At 48.3% G+C, this 22,654-nt stretch overlaps 1 protein-coding gene across 1 annotated transcript in view; it reads left to right on the top strand.

Annotated features, from left to right (window-relative positions):
• The window catches only part of HELLS (helicase, lymphoid specific), a 588,544-nt gene extending 579,444 nt beyond the window's left edge, over positions 1-9,100 (top strand). Inside the window, exon 22 of the mRNA XM_069610592.1 lies at positions 8,561-9,100. Within this exon, the coding sequence (XP_069466693.1) occupies positions 8,561-8,628 (68 nt within the window). The 3' untranslated portion in view covers positions 8,629-9,100. The remainder of the gene's footprint in view (positions 1-8,560) is intronic.
• The last annotated feature ends 13,554 nt before the right edge of the window (positions 9,101-22,654 follow it).

Raw genomic sequence — 22,654 nt, 5'->3', positions numbered from 1 at the left:
AGAGCTTCCTGTCGCCAAGATCAGATCGATAAAGAAAGATCTGAGAACGGCTCTGAAGAAGCCGGTTATATCGCTTCGCAATCTAGCCAGGATAGTGGGTCTCCTAGCAGCTTCAATACAAGCGATATTTCCAGGGCCCTTGCACTACCGGGCCCTTCAGAGGCTCAAGATTCAATTCCTACAGAAAGGATGGAGGTACCATCACCTAGTTCCTTTAGACGTAGACAGCAAGTCAGAAATTCAATGGTGGCTAAGCAACATGGAGGCCTGGAATGGCAGAGCCATCTTCGGAGACACTCCAGAGATGGTCATAGAATCCGACGCCAGCAGAACAGGCGGGCGGGCGAGATGCGGTCTTATCGAGACCGGTGGGAAATGATCAAAAGAAGAGTTAGATATGCACATAAATTGCCTAGAACTATTGGCAGGGTCGTTTGCAGTCAAAGCATTCACCAAGGAGCAGGCGAGATGCTGTATCCTCCTGCGCATGGACAATATCTCCGCAGTGAGGTACATCAACAAGCTGGGAGGCACGAAATCCAAGATGCTAGCCGAATTAGCGAAGGATTTCTGGCATGCTTGCTTGGAAAAGGAGATAGCAGTGAAAGCAGAGTATCTTCCGGGAGCAAAGAATACAGTCGCAGACTGGAACTCCCGTTACCTGACAGACTCCAGCGACTGGAAGCTGCACGAATCAGTCTTCGAGAAATTGCAGCAGAGATTGTGCCCTTTCGGTATAGATCTGTTTGCATCGAGACTGAATGCCCACCTGCCAAAATATTTTAGCTGGAGGCTGGACCTGGGAGCATCCGGGACAGACGCATTCATGCACAGCTGGAAGGGACCCATTCACTATGCCTTTCCCCCGTTCGTGATGCTGGCGAGGGTCCTAGCAAAGACTCGCAGAGAAGGAGCGGAGCTAGTGATAGTGACGCCAGAATGGAAATCGCAAGCATGGTTTCCAGTTCTGATGGAACTTTCAATGGATTTCCTGCAGAGGATTGCCCACAGGAAGGATCTCCTAGTCAGTCCGAGGGGCGAGGCACACCCGTTGATTCAGAACGAGACGCTGCAACTCTTGGCGTGCAAAAGTTTAGGCGTAGATGGTGCCTGCCAGGCCTTTCTGAACAAGCTACAGAGTTTATCAAGGTATCGTGGGCTCCATCCACGATCAGGAGCTATGATTCCGCTTGGCAGGCCTGGGACAGATGGTGCAGGGGGAGGGGTGTTTCTCCCGTTTCAGCCCCTATAGAGCATATTCTAAACTTCTTAGCAGAATTGACAGTTAGCGGTAGAGCTTTCAGAACCGTAGGTGTTTACAGGTCAGCCATTTCAGCAGGGCACGACCATATAGACTGAAAAACAGTGGGGGAACACCCAACAATAACTAGACTCATTAAGGGCGTGAAACTTACCAAACCACCTTTACCTAGATATTCAACACTATGGGACGTTAACAAGGTTTTGCAATTATTCGAACAATGGCCTCGGAATGACCTGTTATCGAATCGGCAGCTGTCAGGCAAGCTCGCCACATTATGTTTGATTTCCTGCAGGAGAGTTTCTGATGTTAAAGCTCTAGAGATAGATGGAAAGATCTTTTATCCAGAGGGCATAGCGTTTAACCTGGCGCAGCGTACCAAGACTAATTCTAAGGTAATTAATTACACTTATTTCCCAGACAACAGTAAACTTTGCGTAGCGTGATGCATTAAATGCTATGAAGCGGCAACAGCGGCAGTTGGACCCCACGGAGTCACTCAGCTCCTTATTGCGCGAAGAAAGCCTTATAAAGCCGTGGCTCCAGCTACCATTGCTAGATGGGTGAAAGAAATGATGGAACTTGCTGGCATTGATATTTCTGTATTTGGGGCTCATTCGACCAGGGGATCCATGGCTTCCGGAGCTTTTGCAGCCAGAGTTCTGCTGCAGGAGATCCTGAAGGCTGCAGACTGGTCTAGTGACTCGGTTTTCAGAGCTTTCTATTTTAAGCCGCTAGCGAACATTGCATCTGCGGTGATTGAAAGGTTTGAACAAGCATAATGATCGCCTCCGGTCTTGTCATAGAATGAAGATTGCCAAAGCGCATTGTGCAGGAAGTCTTGATTCTATTAAAGACACAGAGGCGATCATTATCCCTCCCGAAGGGAGTGTTACTCTGTAAAGTATAGAAGTCTATTCGTTTACATGAGGTTTTTTCCTTTGGAATAGGGAGCGAATTCCCCACCCTAATATATGTATTTTTTAATTTCATTTAAGGAGAGGAGATGAAGAATTCAAGAGTGATGCAATTTTCTTCCCGAGTCAGGAGAACCTCGTTAAGGAAAGACAGGAAGAAAGTTACCGTTCATTAAGGAGCAGTTTAAGACCAGATCAGGCTGAGCAACAGAAAAGAGGAAAGCACCTAGGCAGAGGAGGACTTATACTGTGAGGGGGAGCCCTATTGGTGGTTCACACTGAGGCTGGGACTACAGGTTATCTGGAGCCTCATGGGACATGTAGTAGAGACCGAGCTTGATCTGGTTAGAAGATCCATGTTGGATGAAGTTTCGAGTTTAAGTTTTAAAAAAAAAGAAGAAAATGAACAGGCTGTGTTTACGCAGTATTAAAGGCATGGTCTAGTAATTTTTTTATTTAAAAATAGGCAACATAAAAAAAATACTAGCATTCTCTTTTTTAAAACTTCCTATGTAAAATTTTGAGCTATTCAAGCTCAAAATTCGCAAAGGCAAGCACATGGGCGCATCCATTTTGTGAAATGGATGCCCTACTGTGCTGGCTTTTGCTTTTGCGGCACTAATGAAGGAAAAGCCAGCCAGATGTAGTAAACAAAAGCTACCGCTGGGTGGCTTTCCCTTCATTAGTGCTGTACGCGGAGGGCGGGGACCGTAGACCAGAGCAGGAAAGCCCAGGAGGAGAGACTCGCCGGGCAAGGCCTCACCACCGGATGATCTCGTCTCTTTCCACACCATAATAGGTAAAGCCGCAGAACTGTTTAAAATTCAGGTTTCTTCGGAGGAAAGGCAATCAGTGCTCTATGAGCACAGGGACAAACTAAGGAGGACAGTGACCACAATTCCCCTCCTCGATACCATCTGGGATTCCGGATCCAAGATCCTATCTACGCCCTTATCGACTCCGGCGTTGGTGTCCAGGCCAGAAAAGAAATATAAAGCTCCGGATTTGGCACCGCTTTGTTTAAGGGGTCATACGAAACCGGACTCAGTTATTACAGTGGCGGCCAGAAAGAAACTCGCCAACCCCTCCTCACCGTTGTCGGCACCACCGGATAAGGACGGACGTAAATTGGAAGCCATGGGCAGGAAAGTATCTTCTGCATCACTTACAATCAGAGCGGGTAATGCACTGGCCATGACCGCAAGATTCGATCGCGAGCTTTGGCTCCGCATGTCTAACTTGGCGAAACAATTACCACCGGAGCTCCAGGAGGAGGCAAAATCCATAATCGCGGATGGTGAAGCAACATCGGATCACATGATCGACGCAGCAGTTGATGTGGCCGAATCAGGCTTCAGGCAGATGGCGCACGGCACAGTGCTCAGAAGGCAGGCCTGGATGAAGGCTACTAACTTTAGACCTGAAGTTCAGGCGCAGATGCTAGACATGCCATTTGACGGCCAAGATCTCTTTGGGAAAAAGATAGACGACCATTTGAAGGCAATCAAGACAGACACTGACACAGCCAGAGCCATCAGTTCTTTAAAGGACAAAAGTAAGGACCATCGGTCTTTTCGTCCCTTTAGAGGTTCATCTTCCAAGTTCAGGGGATAGTCGTTCCTCCTATGGTCAAAAAGCACAAGGCGGCACGTACCAAGACAATAAATCAGTCATCCAACAGATACGCCCATAGAGGCAGACGTGGCTCCGCCCAAGGGAAGTCGCAAGGCAAGCAAAACTGACGACCAATTTCCCCTCCCCCTTCGCCACACCCCGGTGGGGGGAAGGGTGAGCCAGTTCTTCCAGCGCTGGCGGTCAATTACATCGGACAAATGGGTGTTACAGGTGATACGAAAGGGTCACACCTTAGAATTTCTGGACCAACCGCCTTCCCTGCCTCCAACATCTCGCAGAGTGCATATGCTAAGACAGGTCATGTCCGAAGTGGAAAAACTGCTCCAGAAGGCAGCAGTAGAACCAGTTCCTTATTCTCAGAGGGGAAAAGGTTTCTACTCCCGATTCTTCCTCGTCAGAAAGAAAAACGGTCAATGGAGACCCATCTTGGACCTGAGGGCGCTCAACAAATTCATCAAGCGCATAACATTCAAGATGGTAGCTCTACAAGGGGTGCTACCTTGGTTAAACAAGCACGACTTCTTGGCCACTTTAGACTTGGAGGATGCATACTTCCACATTCCGATCCATCCAGCACACAGGCAGTTCCTCAGGTTCACAGTGGGAGGGCTCCAGTTTCAATTTCAAGTGCTCCCGTTTGGACTAAAATCAGCGCCAAGAGTTTTCATGAAATGCCTGGCACCGGTAGCGGCAAGTCTCAGGAGAGCAGGTATGGACGTTTTTCCATACCTGGACGATTGGCTGATAAAGGCAAGTTCAGCTGCAAAGGCTCGTTCGGCAGTGTCGAGGACGGTCAACCTCCTAAAAGAGTTAGGTTTCTCCATCAACCAGACGAAGTCCTGCCTCGTTCCCAGCAAGGTAGCTCTCTTCCTAGGAGCCGATCTCGACACCAGCATTCCCAGGGTGAGACCATCCACAGAGAGAGTAGCAGCGATTCTACGCTCAACTTCCTACAGAAAGAGAAAACATCCGTACGCTCTTACAAATCCCTATTGGGCATGATGTCTTCATGCATATTCCTCATACCGAACTGCAGGCTTCGCATGAGACCGGTTCAGGAAGCTCTGGACCACCAATGGAAACAAGCTTTCGGAGGCTGGGAAGACATTGTCCAGATTCCATCGACGTTGCACAAGGCCCTTCGATGGTGCAATGCTCCGAGGAATCTTCTGCAGGGAATGCCGTTTCAAGCACCGACATCGACCCTCCTGCTGCGGACGGACGCTTCCTTATCAGGCTGGGGTGCTCATCTTGCGGACCTCCAAACCAAGGGATCTTGGTCGGCACAAGAGTCCCAGCTCCACATCAACGTGTTGGAGCTCAGGGCCGTAAGGTTGGCGTTGAAAGCTTTCCTACCGGTTATAGCTGGTCAAGTTCTTACAGTCCAGACAGACAACACGACCTCCATGCACTATAAAAACAAGCAGGGAGGCACAAGGTCTCAGATTCTGTCGCAAGAAGCCCAACAGCTATGGGCATGGGCCTTGCGCTACGGGATACAGATCAGGGCAGAGCATCTTCCAGGAGTGGACAATGTCCTAGCGGACAGACTAAGCAGAGAATACACAGCGTCACACGAGTGGGAGTTGGACGAAAGAGAAACCCAACGGATATTTGCCTTATGGGGCCATCCGCAGATCGACCTTTTTGCCACCAGGAACAACAAAAAATGCAAGAGTTTTGCTTCAAGATACCCGGAACACCAATCGCTGGGAGACGCGTGCTCAGTGGATTGGTCGGGAAAGTTCCTCTACGCCTTCCCACCCATTCCCCTCATGTCGAGGGTACTTCGCAGGGTAAAAGAACAGGATTGTTCCTTGATTCTTATTGCACCCGATTGGGCACGGCAAGTCTGGTACCCGACGCGACCTCTATCCTGCAAAATCCCGATTCGTCTCAAGTCACATCAATATCTACTGACACAACAGAACCGCAAGGTCCTCCACCACGACCCGAGGAGCCTGTCTCTCAAAGCGTGGTTCCTGAGCAGCGTAAACTGATGCACCTAAAGTTACCATCAGAATGCTGGGATATCATCAGGGCCGCTAGAGCCCCGTCCACGCGACTCACCTACACCAGGAAGTGGACCAGGTTTTCCAAATGGTGCGAGACCTCTGCGATCGATCCCCTCACGGCCTCGGTTCATCAGATGCTGCCCTACTTGTTGCACCTGGCAAAATCAGGGCTCTCACTGTCCTCTACCAAGGTCCATCTGTCAGCCATAGCGGCCTACACAGTAACCGCGGAGACTCAAGCCTTACTCTCCTTACCAGCGATTAAGATCTTCCTGAAAGGACTGTTGCGTACTTATCCGCCTACATCTACACCAGTTCCGGACTGGAGTCTCAACACCGTTTTAACAGCCCTCATGCAACCTCCCTTCGAGCCCATACATAGATGCGATATGAAATTCTTGTCCTGGAAGACATCCTTCCTGGTAGCCATCACATCGGCCAGAAGGATCAGTGAGCTGCAAGCTTTGTCTTCGGAACCTCAGTTTACCTTGTTCCAGAAGGACCGCGTCATCTTAAGGTCTCACCCGAAGTTCCTCCCCAAGGTACTTTTCGGAGATGTCGTTCACTGAGCGCATTATTTTACCAACCTTCTTCCAGAATCACGCTTCGGAAGCGGAAAGGACATTACACTCTCTAGACGTTTCTAGGGTGTTGAAGTTTTACTTGCAAAGAACCAAGGAGTTCCGCTCCTCAAACCGGCTATTCATTTCCTTCTCTGGCCGTACCAAGGGCCAACATATATCTAAACAAAGTCTGGCACGCTGGGTATCGTCCTGTATTACCCACTGCCGTCTTTTGAAAGGCGACCCTTTAACTAGACCGCCGTCTGCGCACTCCACCAGAGGAAGGGCGGCGTCAACAGCATTCCACGCAGGGGTGGCCTTGAAAGACATATGCAGAGCTGCCACGTGGAGCACTCTGCATACTTTCGCAAAACACTACTGCCTGACTGAAGATACCAACAAAGAAACTGCAGTTGGACAGGCAGTGCTCCGCCATCTCTTTGTATAAGGTAGGACCAGCCTCCTTTCCCACCTTTCCCGAAGTATGTAACCGTTGTGTTGCTGCATGGTAAAGGTTTGATCAGAAATATGTTTTCTGTATTTATGCATATCTGTTTATAATGGTGACATGTTTTAACTGCTTGGTATTCTATTCAAGCATCTGAATCTATGAAAGATCCAATGCTGGAGAAGTCTTAGTTACTTACCTGTAACTGTATTTCTCCAGCATTGGTATCTTTCATAGATTCACATGCGCCCGCCCGCCTCCCCTGAGAGGCTGCTCCTATGCTCGGCATCCATCATACTGTAATCTCTACGGTTCAAAATCTGAAGATGGCTGCCGGGGGCGGAGCTTAAGCCCTGCCACCTCATTGGCTGGGGCCATAAAGGACCAAAGTGAGGTGGAGGGACTACACAATGAAGTGGCTCATAGGCTATAATGGGCTATGTACATCGATGTACATGCACTGCTAGGTGGCTGTGTGTGTGTGTGTGTGTGTATATATATATATATATATATATATATATATATATATATATATATATATATATATATATATTAAAATTATTATTTAATTTATCACCAAGGATTCTTTGGCAATCTTCATTAAGAAATGGCTGCTGATTTTGTTTGTTCATTTAGGAAGTGATAGGGGCAGAATCTGCTTAGGGCAGGTTTCTCCCTGCTGGGCAGACTTGTAGTAGTGAAACATCGGACAAACAACTTTTTGACTTGCTCTTATTTTAAGATTCGGCTAGAGAAGTGTAGGATAGTACATGTTTGTGTTCAAATAAGTTACATTAATCAAAATGCCACCTTGTCAGTCTCCTGATTCTGACTCACTAAAACAGGCAAATGCAAACAGTCGTAGTCACCAGCTCTTTCCAGAATTTGAAGGTTGACGGTTCCCATGACAAACTCATACCCCCAGAATTTCAAGCAGCGCATCACTCTGGCTTGCCAGACGCTCACCTGGTATCCTTGGACCTCATGGAGGCCCCTAGGACTACTTAGACACAGCAATTAGGGGTACGGTCGTAGGTGCAGCAGCCACCAAATTCAACAAACGTGCATGAGCGAATTCCTGAATCTGCCGTTTCAAGGGGTGGAGCTGTTCAGCCCCAACACAGATGAGCTGGAGAGAAAAACTGTGCCCAAACAGCAGTCTTTAGCCTCCCTAACTAAAACATTTTATGTTTTAAATACTGCAATATTAGAGCCGTCTGACCTGCAAAGACAGTCCTCCAAGAAATGTGCAAGTATTAGAGGCTTCCACTATACGGAGTAGGCAAGGCAGAGATTCCGCTCCCCTGCCCTCCCCAAACGCGCCAGCACTCCATGCAAAAAACAGCAGTCCCATAATCTTGGTTGGAAGGGTATAGAATCTTTTTTCCTATTCGAATAATGTATTGTAGGAGCGCACATCAAAACATCCTGTATTATTCACTAAAAGATCTAGGACTTGCATAGGTGGCGGCGGGTCCTGCTCATTTAACATCTGTTGCTGGTAGTTTAGTTAAATGGATTGCTCCACTGTTTCCATTCTTGATTGATCTCATGAATGCTGAGAACTCTTAGCTAGCACCCATCGCTGCCGAAATTGAAATTCTAACCTTGAAAGCCTTTCACCTTTTAATAAATGTGCAATGTGTAGCTATACCCAACTTTATTCTCTAAGGGCTATTATATTGTAGCTATTGACAATTATTATTTTTTTTTATTCTCAGACCAAATGAAGACTGTTACACCACCTAAGGAAAATGAAGTTTTCAAAGTCCTGGAAAGTCAAGACTAGTATAAATCGTGCCTTTTTGCTTAGGTTTGGTTTCTTTGCACATTAATTCTGTCTGTGTGGTAATAACCAAATGTACTCATCATAGCGTGATTGAAAAATGTTAACTGGCTCGTTTGACATGCTCTGTAAAGCAATTGTGCAATCTACATTTGAAAAGCAGGAGTATGTACATTAATATAATGCAACTATTACATTCCTTACTTTGTTGAATTGCACCAAGATCGGTTTCAGTTCCCTGAACTGGGGATTGCACACAAATGTTTATTTTATATTTAGGGACGTATTTCTTTTATACCAATATTGCACTTGTTAGAATACTTCGTTCCGAATTTTAAGTACTTAAAAGTTTACAAATCTTCCTGTGGAAGTTTTACTAAAATGATTGTAATGTTATTTTGATTCAATAATACTTTATATGTAATTTGTTGGAAAACAATTTTCTGTTCACTTGTTGAAATAAAATTAAATGCAATTTTGTGTTGAATTTGATTTCAGTTACGATCCAGTGGCAAAGTTCACTTAACCACATAACAGTAGGGCATGGGAGATGTGTCACTAATTCCTACACACTTTTACTTTCACAGCAGTCCACCTCCGGCTCATTATTCACCTTGGATTCTCGGATTCACCTTGTGACCCTGCACCCTGCTGAACACGCGCTGTGTGTGTGCCTTTTTATCATTTGATCAGCTGTTTTTCTTCAGGCCTGCTGATCTTGCGCTCCTTGCACGCACCTTTAACCAGGAACATCGTCTCTCTGCAAGTCCTGTGGACCATGTGCTCTCAGGGCACCTTCTCCATGTATCAGCTGTTTCTGCATCGGCGGCTGATCTTGCGCGCACTACCGGTTCCAAATCCTTGATCAGCTGTTCATTGTTTCATCTCCACTTCCTCGTTCCTACGATGTTTATTTTATCTGGTAAGCCCAGTGGCCCCCTTTCATTGATATAGGCCCCCTATAGACTGCACCTGAGCAGTGCTTTGGTCTTGGTTTGTGGGAAAAGAAGAAAGGACACGCATTTTTGCAATCTGTTTATTTTGGGTGTTTAAACACGCAGCAGCATGTTTAGAAAAGCGCATGATTTGTACTATGTTTGCCCAGCATTTCGCTTTTTGAGATCCAGATTATCTGAATTTGCGAGCCTTTGGCCCACCATTGCAGTTGATTATACCCCTGTCTAAGATGGCTGCGTGATGTTTTAGAGCATCCTGTGCAGCTTGCCCTAGCCCCTGCTGTTGGCTGCTTCTGCTATCAATCACTGATAGTTTGCTGAGGGGGCCGGCTCATGCTCCCGGTCCAGAGGCCCACTTCTAAGGGCCCTGTCTGATCCCTTTCCGCTGCCAGGACACTACATGAAACGACTGCCACAACCTGACCCCCCCTGAGGATACTACCTCACTCAGCTATGAAACCGGATTACCAAGACTCTTCCCTCATCATGGGTTAGCCCCCTCTGTCTGCCCTTTCTCTCCCTTCTTGGTCCTTTACTCTTTTCTCTGCTTATTCTAACGGGTCTCCCTGTTATGCTCTCTAATGCACTCGTGTCAGCACTCACTTCTAACTTCTGATTCACACCTCATTTCTTTATCTACGTTGCCTTAACATTTATTTCCGAAAGTCACATTTGGGTGTGTTGTTCATTTAACTTTGGCAATTAATTGTAACCTGGTAGCCCAGTGACTGTTCCATACCGCTGTACTTGCATACTTCTCACCGCCTTCTCTCCCCACTCACCCATGGTGCTGTCTGTTTCTCCCATCTACTCCAACTGCTTCTCTCAACTATCCTTCCTCCCGAAGTCTGGCAAGAAGTTGAAAAAGGATATCTTTGCCTCCAACCCAGGTCTCCCTATCGCTGATACCTATTCCAGCGCCTCTTCCAAGCAGACACTCCCTGACATCCTCTTTGTCGTTCCTTCACCAGATCTATGGACCCCTCATATGATCTGTGTTCTGTCCTGTCTCCTCCTCTCCCATTAATGGTGGCACCCACTGGGAGGTCCCCAGTCCTTTGACTCCTCCTCAGTCATCATTGTCTACATTAATGGCACTGTCCTGGTCCAAGGCCCTCAGGCCAGTCTTCTCCTCTTCGATAGGCGGTTCCCCCGCCTCATCAACTTCCTTTCATCTCGAGCCACCTCCCCCCCCCTCCTCCCTTGGCTACCTTACCCTCTCTTCCCTCCGACCCTGCCCCACCTCGGGCTACCTCCACAGGGTGTACCTCTGATTTGTACCCCTCCCGGGAAGGTCTTTAAGGCTGGCAAACTTCATCTTGCCACCCTCAACTCTTCCGCTTCTGTCACACTCCTGACATCTGCCACCTCCTAGAAGAACTTGATTTCTCGATCTTACCGAGACATGGTTCACAGCCAGCTCTGTCACAAGCTTTGACATGCTCCTCCCTGATGGTTACAAGATCCTCTCTGCGCCCAGATCACCTGGCCTGTAGGGGGTGTAGCCCTGATCTTTCCTGAGTGTATTCCTGCCTCTATCGGACTTAATCCTCTTTCAAATGCCTTGTCTGCAGGCTCTTTCTCCTAGCCACTCTTACTGTTGCTACTCTCTAACGGCCCCCTGGCCAAATCACCTCTTTACTCTGAGTGGGCAGACCTCTCCTCCCGCCAGGCCTTAACCAATCAACTCCTCCTCCTTGGTGACTTCAACATCTCAATTCTCCCTGTTCGTCATCTGTGCTCTTTCGCGACCTCTGTGATTCACGCTCCCTTTCTATCCTCACCTCTGGTCCGATTCATTCTGCAGATCACACACTTGATGTCTTGATCTCCTCTGGCCTCCCCCTCTCTGCCCCTGACCACTCTCTCCTGGAGCGATCACTGCCTCCTCTCATCCCCTCCCCCCCAAACCTATCACCTACCTTCTCAGACATCCGGCCCATGAAGTGTCAGTTGAGGCTTTCGCTGCCAACTTCTCTCCCCCCTTCCACCCCTGGCTGACTCACACCCTGACACAGCCCTGTCCCTGCTCTACTCCTCTATCTGCTACTCTTTATGCTCTTGTCCCTGTCATGAGGATAGGTTTGAAGTCCAAAGCCAAGTGCAATTCTTGGTATGACTCCGACCTAGCTACACTTAAACTTAAGTGTAGGGTGGCTGAGAGGAAATGAAGGGCTTTTTTGTTCATTCTCTGACAAACTGGCCAGTTGCCTGCTCCAAAGGCAATACCGACTCTGTCCGCACCAAGAAGAGTCAACATTCAAGTCCGTAGCTCTACAGCATCGAACAACTCGGCTGAACTCTTTAAAATCTGCAAAGAGCAGGCCAACCCTGCTGCATTCTCAACCCAGGCTCTTTGCAATGCCTGTGCCTCGTTCTGACCCTCCTTCAGCTACCACCAACCCTTTCTCATCCTTTGCTCTTTTCTCCCCTGCTGAGGTCGCTAGACAAAGCCGACCTATGAAAGCCTCATCAAAACAGGTTCTTCCCTGTTCCTCTAAAACCATCAAGGACCACATTGATATCCTTGCTCCAGAATTTGCCGATTTTTGTAACCCCCTTTTCCTCAGTATCTTCCCCTGCCCTCTGAAGCACTCCCTTGTGCATCCTCTCCTCAAGAAACCCACAGCTGGTCTTTCTTGTCTGGCTAACTATCGCCCAATTTCCATTTCCCCCTTCTTGGGGAAACTCCTGTAAAAGCTGGCCATATCTCAGCTTAACCTTTCCGATTTTGTGCTATCTCACCATGACCACCAATCTGCCTTCAGAGCTGCCAGAAGCACGGAAACTGCTCTGCTGAACATCCGTGAAGAGCCGCTCTCCAACCTTGACTCAAACATTCCCTCTGTCCTCATCCTACTCTCTCCTGCCTTTGATACGTCAACCATATCACCCTGCTCAACAGTCTCTGACAACCTGGGTTTCACCGATCAGGCTCTGGCCTGGCTGACCTCTTTTCTCTGATCGACCCTCAGTTCCAAATGTGGTCCTTCCTATCATCCATCTCCCTCTCTACCTGATGTATTTGCCAGGTGTCTAACTTCTCGCCCTGGCTTGTCAACCAATACCTGGCAACTCTCACCTGCTGCATTGCCTTTTTCTGCTCAAATTTCAAGTGCTTAGCTGACGACACTCCTTTTCAGGCTTCCCTCGGCCACGTCCTCATTGTCTCATCTCATTTCCTACCTGCCGTTCAAGATTGGTGTGCCACCAACGATCTTTGTCGAAATGCCGAGCCTAAGAATTGTGGTTATCTTTCGACTCCACACTTGCCTTCTCCCACATCTGACGTCTTTAAAAAGTAAAATTTCCTATTGCACCACCTCAGAGGTACTCTCTTTCCTCGCCTTCCCCCAGAAGCTTTGTCGCCCAAGCTCTGGATCTCTCTAGGATGGAATACTGTAACAGCCTCTTTCTAAATCTACCTGCCTCAACTCTCTGCCCTTTACAACTAATCCAGAACAGGACAGCAAGACCTGTCCTTGGTTTAAGCCCTGGGATTGTGTAGCTCCAGCTATGTGGATGTGAGGATAACATTTTAAAACCCTGTGCAAAGTCCAAAAGGATTTCTGGGGCTTCAGTCCAAAATACCTTCAACTATCCCTCCGTAAATACCTCCCCTCTCGAGCTTTTCGCTCCTCTAACTCCGGTCAGTCGTTTTTCAAAGAAATGAACTGGGGTAGATCTGTCTTCGGCTGGGGCCTCCCTTTGGAACAGCCTCCCTGCCACTCAAACTTTAGGACAATCTCTGGTTCAGGAATCACCTCGACCTTCCTATTTGCTTCTGATTTTGCCCCCTCATACCTTGCTGATCTGTTCTCTCTCGGCACTGTGCACCTGGGCCCAGGTACCTGCTCACCCTGCCACCCTCCTGCACTTCCTCAGGGCCACCCCTTGCACTGGGGTCTATCTGTAACCACAGTCCCCCAACCTGTCTTTCTTCTGCACTTATCAGATATACCCTCTCGGCTAAACCCAGCACTTGCCACTTGCTGGCTGCACTGCCTCCGTTTATTGCCTTTATTTATTATTCTGTTTCGCCTCTGTTCTGCACTTTCCACCTCTTCCCCCCCCCCCCCCCCCACCCCTCTTGCTTGCACTTTTCCCCTTTTTCCCTTGCTTTTTCACGCTCTGAAACACTTGTGTGCGAGCGTAATATAAAGTATCATATCATTACTGCTGCCTACAAGCAGCTTCTGTAGCTTAGTAGGGTGCAGAGGCCAGTAGAAGCACTTTGCTTTTACTCTTGCAGCAATCCATTACTTTTCAGTCTGGTTGCAGGACACGAGACACCCACCAGTCCATTCTCTGGCATACCTGCTCTGGTCCAACTGGCATTTGTGGGTCTAGACGCTCATCACCCCTGCACCCCCACCCCAAATTGTCTAAGCAGTCATTGACCTGCACCACCGTTCTACTACATTTCATGGTAGGCCCTCAAAACAAGTCCACATCGTACCTCATTCATACACAGCACTCAAGACTAAGCCCATACTGTTAGCATAGATGGTGGTTTCGCACACTCTTAAATGAACCCACTTGAAAGTTATTTTGATCCAATGATTGACGTGTTATTCCTGCTCAATTCGCAAGTAGTCATATGATTGCTAATCATTGTAAACTAATCTTTTACCATTACCCAGAGAATTTGTTTAAATTTCTTCTGTATTAACAATACATCAACATGAAGTTATGGTGACTTACCACACAGCCCTGCATAACTAAACATGTTGGGTGGCCAGTGAATTGACCTAGATGCACATCTGACTAATTACTTGAGGGTGATATTTTAATGTGAATTTGAAGAATTGCTGTTTGTACTGTGTAGCATGTTTGCACTTTATGGATTTTGATGGAAGCACTTTAGGTAGAAGTGTATTGGGTGAGTGTCATCCTTAGTGGGCACTTTATTATGAATCATCAAATATTTTAAATGTGTAGAGTAGAAATTTAAAATACATTCTCAGGGTAATGCTAAGAGATTAGCTTACATGATGAGTATTCATAGGACTACTTGCTACTTGAGCAGTAATAAGTTTGTCAATCATTGGATCAGAATGACTTTTGTGGGTTTCTTTGTGTACTGTATTCCAGGGGTAATCCCGCCGAACTGTCCTCTCTGGGGTCTTTGTGTGGATGTTTGGTTTCACACTCACCAGAGCACCATGGAAGAATCTCCCTAAGGGGGAAGACTGGGTTTGAGGCATAGGATAATCCAAACTCTTATGGGTAGCAATGGCAGAGTGGTCAGGGTTCACTCACACTCAGGAGAGGAAGTGATGCTGGTGCAAAGCTGTAGCACCAAGGGAATGCATTGTACAAATATACAGAACACACAGACCCCCCACTGCCCGTGATTGGGCCATCCTGGTTTGCAGCCCCTCCACCTGCAGGGTTCAAGATGCTCCTATCATCGCAGCAGGCCTGTGAACGCAGGGCCTACTGCTCCAACCCTGGGCCTGCTGCAGGTGAGTGCTCACCCATCCAGTCGGGCCTTTGTCCCCCTTTCCTCTTGCATCCTCTTTCATTCTCTTTGCTTTTCTTTTCCATGTTTTTGTCTTTTTCTCTCCTTTTATCCTTTGTTCACCTATCCAGCCCTCTCCCGTACCTGGGTTTCTTTGGCAACCTCTGCCCTGCCCTCTTTGGCACCCCTCTTGACCCCCCACCCACTTCACTACACCACGACAACTAAACAAACCCCTCAAAGCCTCGCCCAACAGCACATGACTACCAACCGAAAAGTACACCTACACTCGGTGAACAGTGTAAACCGAACAGAAGCTGCCAACAGCACATCACAGCTCTCTTGCTCTTTTCTCCCGCTGTGTCCTACTAACTTAGCCTCCTCCCCCACCCCCCCTTGCTTTACAGATCATCCAGAGCACCAAGAAACCATGCAAGTGGCAACAGTGCACAGTATAAGAAACTTTAACATAACATACTCTATTATAGGTTTAACCACAGGACTGGCCCAGGATACCTTTAACACAAGCTCACTCCTTACCAACCCAATGGAAACCTGCAGGGCACTGCACCCCTGCTGTCATCCCCCCCCCCCATCAAATCAGCAAGAATAAAGGGGAGCCTCCTTCTCAATCCAAACTCCCAAAATCTGGAACTCATTTCCCCCGGAAGGCCCTCAAGACTTGGCATACCCCCTGGCATCCTTATGAACCAATTCCACGCTTTGAGCTCTTTAACCCCCAGTTGGGCCGAGGCAGCAATGCACCCCTCATAGAATGTACTGAGAGAATAGACTCCAGCAGACCACTGGACAGAATCCACGCCAGTTCTACAAACCAGGAAACAAGCCAGGATACACTGGTACGTATTGCACTCCATGTAAATGCTAGATGGCTGCAGGGACAGCCACCTGCACGCATCTATCATTCCGTATTTGAAGACACGTCGCACAACACCTTTGCGTCCCACAACAAAAATGTGGTCTAGCTGAACACAGCTGTCTCCAGACAATCTCGCAGCGCCCATCCACAAGACAGCGCGACACGGATCACTGGCAGTGACTTGACCACCCCTACCTACTTTTGTATTGGCCATAATGTACACACCCATTCTAAAGAATCTCCCATAGCTTGGACTTTGTTCCCCCGAGGGTGTTTGCATACAGGGTTTAGAGACTATATCAATGGATAAAGGCACCATACAATGACAAATTGCATTTCATAAGTGTGTTACCTTGAAGCGTGAAGGACCATGGGTACAGTGGACGTCACACTAGGGATAGTATTACTGGCAAGCCCTGTTGACGTCTTTTCGATTTTTGAAACTGTAATACTCTGCAGCTTCCACTAGAGGTCTGCCTATGCATAGCATGTGCATCTAAGCAGATACAAGCATCAGAAATACAATTATGGTGAGTAATGCATCGTATCTTCTGGATATGCTTAAATCACATACTCTGCATAGTTCGACGTCTAGTGATAGTTGCAGAGTAATACAAGGTTTGTTTTAGAAAAAAAGTCAACCTGACGTCGACAAGGTGTGTTAGCAATACTCTCCCTATTATGACGTGTACTGTTTCCTTGGTCGTCCTCGCGTCTAGGTCCCTCAGATTGTTTCTTTCCACCATCGTGGTCGGTCACTAGTTGCAGAGTTCTTTCTGCTTTAGCCACAGCGTCCTCCAACTGCTTGACAGACAACTCCATTGTCGACGGCTTTACTGAATCGACCAGGCACTGGCTTCACGGACCTATTCAGGCTTCGGCCCTTACAGTAGGCGAGAGGGGGGAGGTCTTTGATACTGACTCCTTTTAGAGACTGGATATTCTGCCACCCCTTTCCCTTTTTCTCGCCTAACTGCCCTTTCCATTTATGATGGAAAAACACCTTTTAAATTGTCCCCTACCTGCCATAGAAAATTCCTGTGGAAGGACATGCACCAAGTGTGCAATTCCTGTTTCCCTAGGCATCACCCTGAAAAACTTTGCAAGTCCTGCAAACCTTTCTGCCCAAAAACGCTCACTGTCTTACCAAGCTCTGGGCTGTCCACGCAATGCAGGCCGAAGCCTCCATCGATGTGACTGAGAATTCCAGCAAGGGCAGGATCAGTGTCCTTAGTAACGCCAAAGGCAACAGGGGTTCATTGAAAACCCATGTGCGGGACCCCGACTCCACTAAGCAGGCCTGCGGCTGCACGACAGACTATACTTGGCAGCCATAGCACGCACGCACGTCTAAACATTAATCACATAGCCCACAGCTGACATTCAATGAAATTGTCTTGAGTCGAGGCCCATGCAGTGTCTGTGGAAAAAGCCTGAAGATCTTCCCTGTCCTCTAGGCCATCGATTATGCTTTCACCTAATGACAGACCTCTAAAACCGGCCCCCAAAGTTGGTTCGGACACTGCGCACAAAGGTCCTCCTTTTGCGTGCTGAAAAACGTGCAGTGAAAGGCGCATTAGCGTCCCCTAAACATACTCCGAAAATGCAAGAACTAATTAAAAACATGTCCCGGTTACCTTGTTAAAGATTAGGTCATTGAAAAATTCAAAATCCTCTATGCCTTGGTCTTACCAGAGCTCTCAGGTTATGGATCCCTCCTCCCCTGTAGACAAACTCTCGGGGGCTACGCATCACAAGGATTCGGCCCCCTCCCAAGCCACTCCTACCCCTTCAGACTTCCCATCCTCCTATGACTATACCCCTGAACAATTCAACAGAATTATAAAGAGGATGTCACATGGCTTCATAGACGAGCATCCAGAAGAGTGAACGTCCCTTAGACGCCTCACTGCCAGGGGCTGCAAAACGTCAACCTGCTGCCAAAAAACTCTTGACCCACAGCCAAACACTTCTGCCCTACGTCCCCCGGCCTTCACCTACCAAGACCCCTCTCGACATGTATGCTGTTGATCTCTCAGGGTCTCAATACCCTGGCTCTCAAGGGGGCCTATACTGTTGGGACCAGTACTACAATGACATTGGTCATCCAGTCACCTGACCACCAAGATCAGCCTGTAGAAGTTTCACTTGTAGATAATTCGCTCCAATACAACAGACTGCTGCTGAAGGCTGCCCAACATTTTAGTATTGACACCCAATCGCTACAAGGAGACGAGGACATTCTTGGCGACAAAGTCCGCCACTCAGTTTATCCCACTGTTAGTCTATACAGAGACTTATACAGCCCTCCTTACTTGCACCTAATGTTACAAGGGCGGTTAACAGTGCACACAGACCCCCTGTACATTAGGGGCAGCTAAACCCTGATTCACTGGTTGTCGCCACTACCAGAGTGAGGTGTGTCACTCCTCTGGCATCGGCTGAAGCCCCGCCAGACAAAGGAAAAATAATGTACACTTTTGGAATGTAGGTTGCCTCCTCAGCGGCATATCAAGCTAGAATTGCACATAACACTACACTCCTAGCTAGCTATGGCTGCCACAAGTCGGATGACTTGGAACAACGGGTTGAACCGGTTCCAGAACCCCTAAAATCACAATTAAGCACGATCTCAGAGGGCAATTGGGTATTGAACTGCATCCGTAAGAATAATCTTGATGCAGCAGACCATGCAGGCCGCATCATTGCAGAAGGTACACATCAAGCACCACGCCTGGTTCAGTCTGGCTTAAAATTAGAGACACAGACCACCCTCTTTAACATGCCAGTGGAACCTAATCTCCTTTTTGGTAAGGCTGTCAGGCTCCCTCAAGAGCGCTAAGGAAGAGAATGACTCTTAAATCCCTCGGCCAATTAACCAACAAACCCAGAGTACACCTGGGCTCCTCAAACTCCAGAAGGTTTTGTGATCAGGGTTCACATTGCTTTTCCGGATACACCTAGGGAGACAGTCTTCAACTTGGGGCCTATTGCAAGAACAATCTTCCTCTTCTACTTTTCAAAGGGGAAATAAAAGATCCAGAGGAACAGGCAGAACCTCACCTAGGAGAGGCAGCACCCCTCCCAAATGACTCACCAATGCAGGTCCCCTCCCATGCCACCCCCAGTAGAAGGTCAAATTTCACATTTCAGCCAAGCATGTGGGAGGATAATGTCAGACAAGTGGATGTTGTCCACTGTGGCAGGAGGGTATTGCATCAAACTGTTACGCCTCACCAACCACCTGCCAATACACAAAGATGCCAGAAGAGCGGTGCATACTGTTAGAAGTAAAGACACTGCTGGAAAAGGACGCCATAGATCTTGTCCCAGCAAAACGGGTAAACGAGGGTATTAAACTTTCTTTTGCACAAGGAACTAAGAACTTTCCATGAACTCAGTACTATATCTGCACGCTAAAAACAAATGTCAAGCCCCCGAAGTTTCACATGACCACACTTCACGAGGTGGTCCCCCCCTTAAAACGGGTGGACTACATGGCAACATTGGATATGAAAGATGCATACTTTCCTATTTCAATGCCCCTGCACACAGGAAATATCTGATTCCAGATAGCTGGAGTTCACTACCAGTTCAAGGTACTCTACTTCAGAATCGCCTCACCGCCAAGAGTGTTCACAAAGGTGCTTGCAGTAGTGGCCGTACACCTACGCAGAGAATCAATCCCCCATATACCCTTATCTGAATGACTGGCTAATCACTGGGGAATCTCCTAAAATTTGCAAACAAAAGACACAATCTGGTCTAGTCCTCAGCCAAATAAAACAATTGCTGGGAGTAATTCTAAGGACAAAAGAAGAGCTGGCTTTCCCGTCAAATGAGAGAGTACAAAACATGCTGTTGCAAGTACTTCACTACAAGGCCGGTCTACAGATAACTTTACGCAAAGCAATGCTCTTGCTCGGGATGATGGCCTCATGCATTCACTTGGTTCTGCATGCACCCAATGCAGGTATGGTTGGCGAAACAATGGTCTCAGGCAAGCGGTCAGTGGGAACGATCTAGTGGTTGTTTCACTAACCCTGGTACAGGCTCTTCGACTGGTTGTCCAGGGACAACCTGCTAAAGGGAAAACCCCTCTGCGTTCCGCCAGCAGAAGCGATTCCAACTAGACACCTCACTTGCCGGATGCGGGGGGGCCCACTTCCTCCACCACACAGGCCACTGCCAGTGGACACATGCTACAGCCCAACAACGCATCAACTTCCTGGAACTTTTTGCAGTTCTCAGGCTCTTCAAGCCTTTCAGCAACGTCTTACAGGTCAAACGGTGCAAGTGCTTACAGACGGCACCACTGCAATTTTCTACATACACCAGCAGGGAGGCACACACTGTTTGTCCAAGCTATCCCAAACAATATGGAAGTGGGCACTCAAGCTGAACATGTTCCTAACCTCTCAACACGTTCCAGTGGATCGCAATGCTCTGTCATACACTAAGCAGATACCCTCTACCAGAGGAACATGAGTGGCAACTCTACAAAGATATGCTCCCAATGGGGTCATCTCCCCCATTGGATTTGTTCACCACAAGCCTAAACACGCAATGCCCAGACTTTGCCTCTAGGATTCCTCCAACAAGCCAGGGTCCAAGTGGAATGCCCTATGGAGGAACTGGTCAGGGAATTTGCTTATGCTTTTCCTCCAGTGCCACTCCTCAGCAGGATTGTGTACAGATGCACCAGGAACAAGTGACTCTATTCCTGATTGCTCCTATGTGGGCGAGACAACCTTGGTTTCTACATCTGCTCAAACTGGCCATGCGCGAACCAATCAAGCTCCAGTGTAAACACGGGGGAGTATCCCTCCACCCTCTGCCTCAATCTATGAACTTGGCAGCCTGGCTCCTGAAGTCCTAGAATTTGGCCACTTAAATCTTCCACAATGGTCTTTAGATATCCTAAAGGAGGCACGGAAACCCAACACCAGACGCTGCTATTTCAACAAGTGGAAGAGATTTGTGATGTGGTGCAGGTCACATACTTTAAACCCAATTGAATGTTCCCCAGCTAACATTTTACATTACATGCTTTACCTACTAGACTCCGGTTTAGTTTAACTCTATAAGTACACCTGGTGGCTGTCGGCTTGCACCACTTCACAAAAATTGTGTCCTGGTGGAAAGTTCCTTTAATTAAAACATTCATGGATGGAGTAAAGAGGCTATTCTCCAGCATGGGGTCTGGCATGGATTCACATGCTCATGAATATTCCTCATCAGGCTGGGAATCCTTGGTAAAATAGAAAATCTGTTTCAGTTGCGTTTCTGAACTTTCTCCTAATAACCGATCACTGGTCTCTGGGTCATTCTGCCCCCAGCCAATGACTGCCCTCTACCTAAGCCCCTCCTCAGACAGCCATCTTCAGATTTTTACCGCATGTTCAAGTGTTGGGAGTCCTCGTGCTTGGCTCTCGAGCTTTTACTGCGTTTTTTCAAAGAGTTTACTCTTTTTCGGTCAAATCGAGCCTCAAGCTCCGATTCTTCTTCCAATTAACGGGGACCTGTTTCGGAAATCTACGCCCTTCAAGGGTGAATTTTCGTAGAATTCCACTTCTTGCAGGATTCAGGAAGATCTTTGAGTCTGCATGGACATGGGCGAACGCAAAGGAGACTAGATGCCCGTTGGATCCAAGCTGTTTAGGATCTGCCCAAGATGTGGACTACAGAAAGTCTTCAAGGCAGATGAACCTGCCTATCGAAAAGACCCTCCCCGCCCCTGCTGTGAAAGCCCTGGCCAAGAAGGGGGGGCGCTATAGTCCTACCAGACTCATATCTCCTCCGAGGATGAGCTGGCGGGCATCAAGTCAGTCTTGGACAAGAGATTCGTCGGGTCCTACTGGAAGGACCATGACGAGGCGGATATGGAGAGCGACGTGGGAGCCGACTAAGAACGGCAGATCAACGAGGAACCGGACACCAAGCTGCTGCCAACGCTCCCGTCGCAACCACTGATGGACAGGTCGGATGACATCTTCCTGGCCCTGCACACCCTGTGTTCAGAGTGTTCAGAAATAAGAACGAGGATGCCTTCACCTCCAGCAGACGATCCAGCAGCGCCTGGACCATCGGGAAGCTCTTCACCCAAGCGGAGGCGAGTCCATCCACCCCCATCCTTCACCTCATAACCTCCCCTGAGGGACGAGACTGGGACGGATGACGGCAGAGACAATGGAACAGATCTCCCGTCACCCCCACCCCAGGCTTCTCCCGACGAAATTGGCTCATTTCACGCCATGATTGCTAGGGCCTCATAGCTTTTTCAGCTATGCCCCGAAGAGCAGGAGGAGGGATTCCTTTATCGGTGACGAGAGGCCAAGAGGAAGACTGTGCTCTCGGTCCTGCTGTTGGACGACATCTGGGATGAGGGGCTGGCCCTCCTGAAGAAGCCATCCTCGGCGAAGAGACTGGTACGAGAAAAGGTACCGGGTCCCAGACTCTGCACCAATGTGCCTCAGAGCACAATCGTCTCCGGACTCTGGTCTCCGCGGCTGCCAAGTAGAAATCTGCTGGACGACTTCCACTTCCCCGCCAGACGGCGATGGGAAGCTGGATACCATCGGACGTCGGGTCATTTCGTCTTCGGGGATGACCACTAAGGTGGCCAATGCTCTCGCTATCGTGGCTAATTACGTTTTTTGGTTTAAAATCACCCCCCTCCTGGACTTCCTCCCAGAAAAGAGGGCGGAGGCCCTTGAAATCTTACAGGAA

The sequence above is a fragment of the Ambystoma mexicanum genome, chromosome 8 (assembly GCF_040938575.1).
Source record: "Ambystoma mexicanum isolate Mex_15411 chromosome 8, UKY_AmexF1_1, whole genome shotgun sequence".
NCBI lineage: Eukaryota > Metazoa > Chordata > Amphibia > Caudata > Ambystomatidae > Ambystoma > Ambystoma mexicanum.
This window is presented reverse-complemented; position numbering and strand designations above follow the sequence as displayed.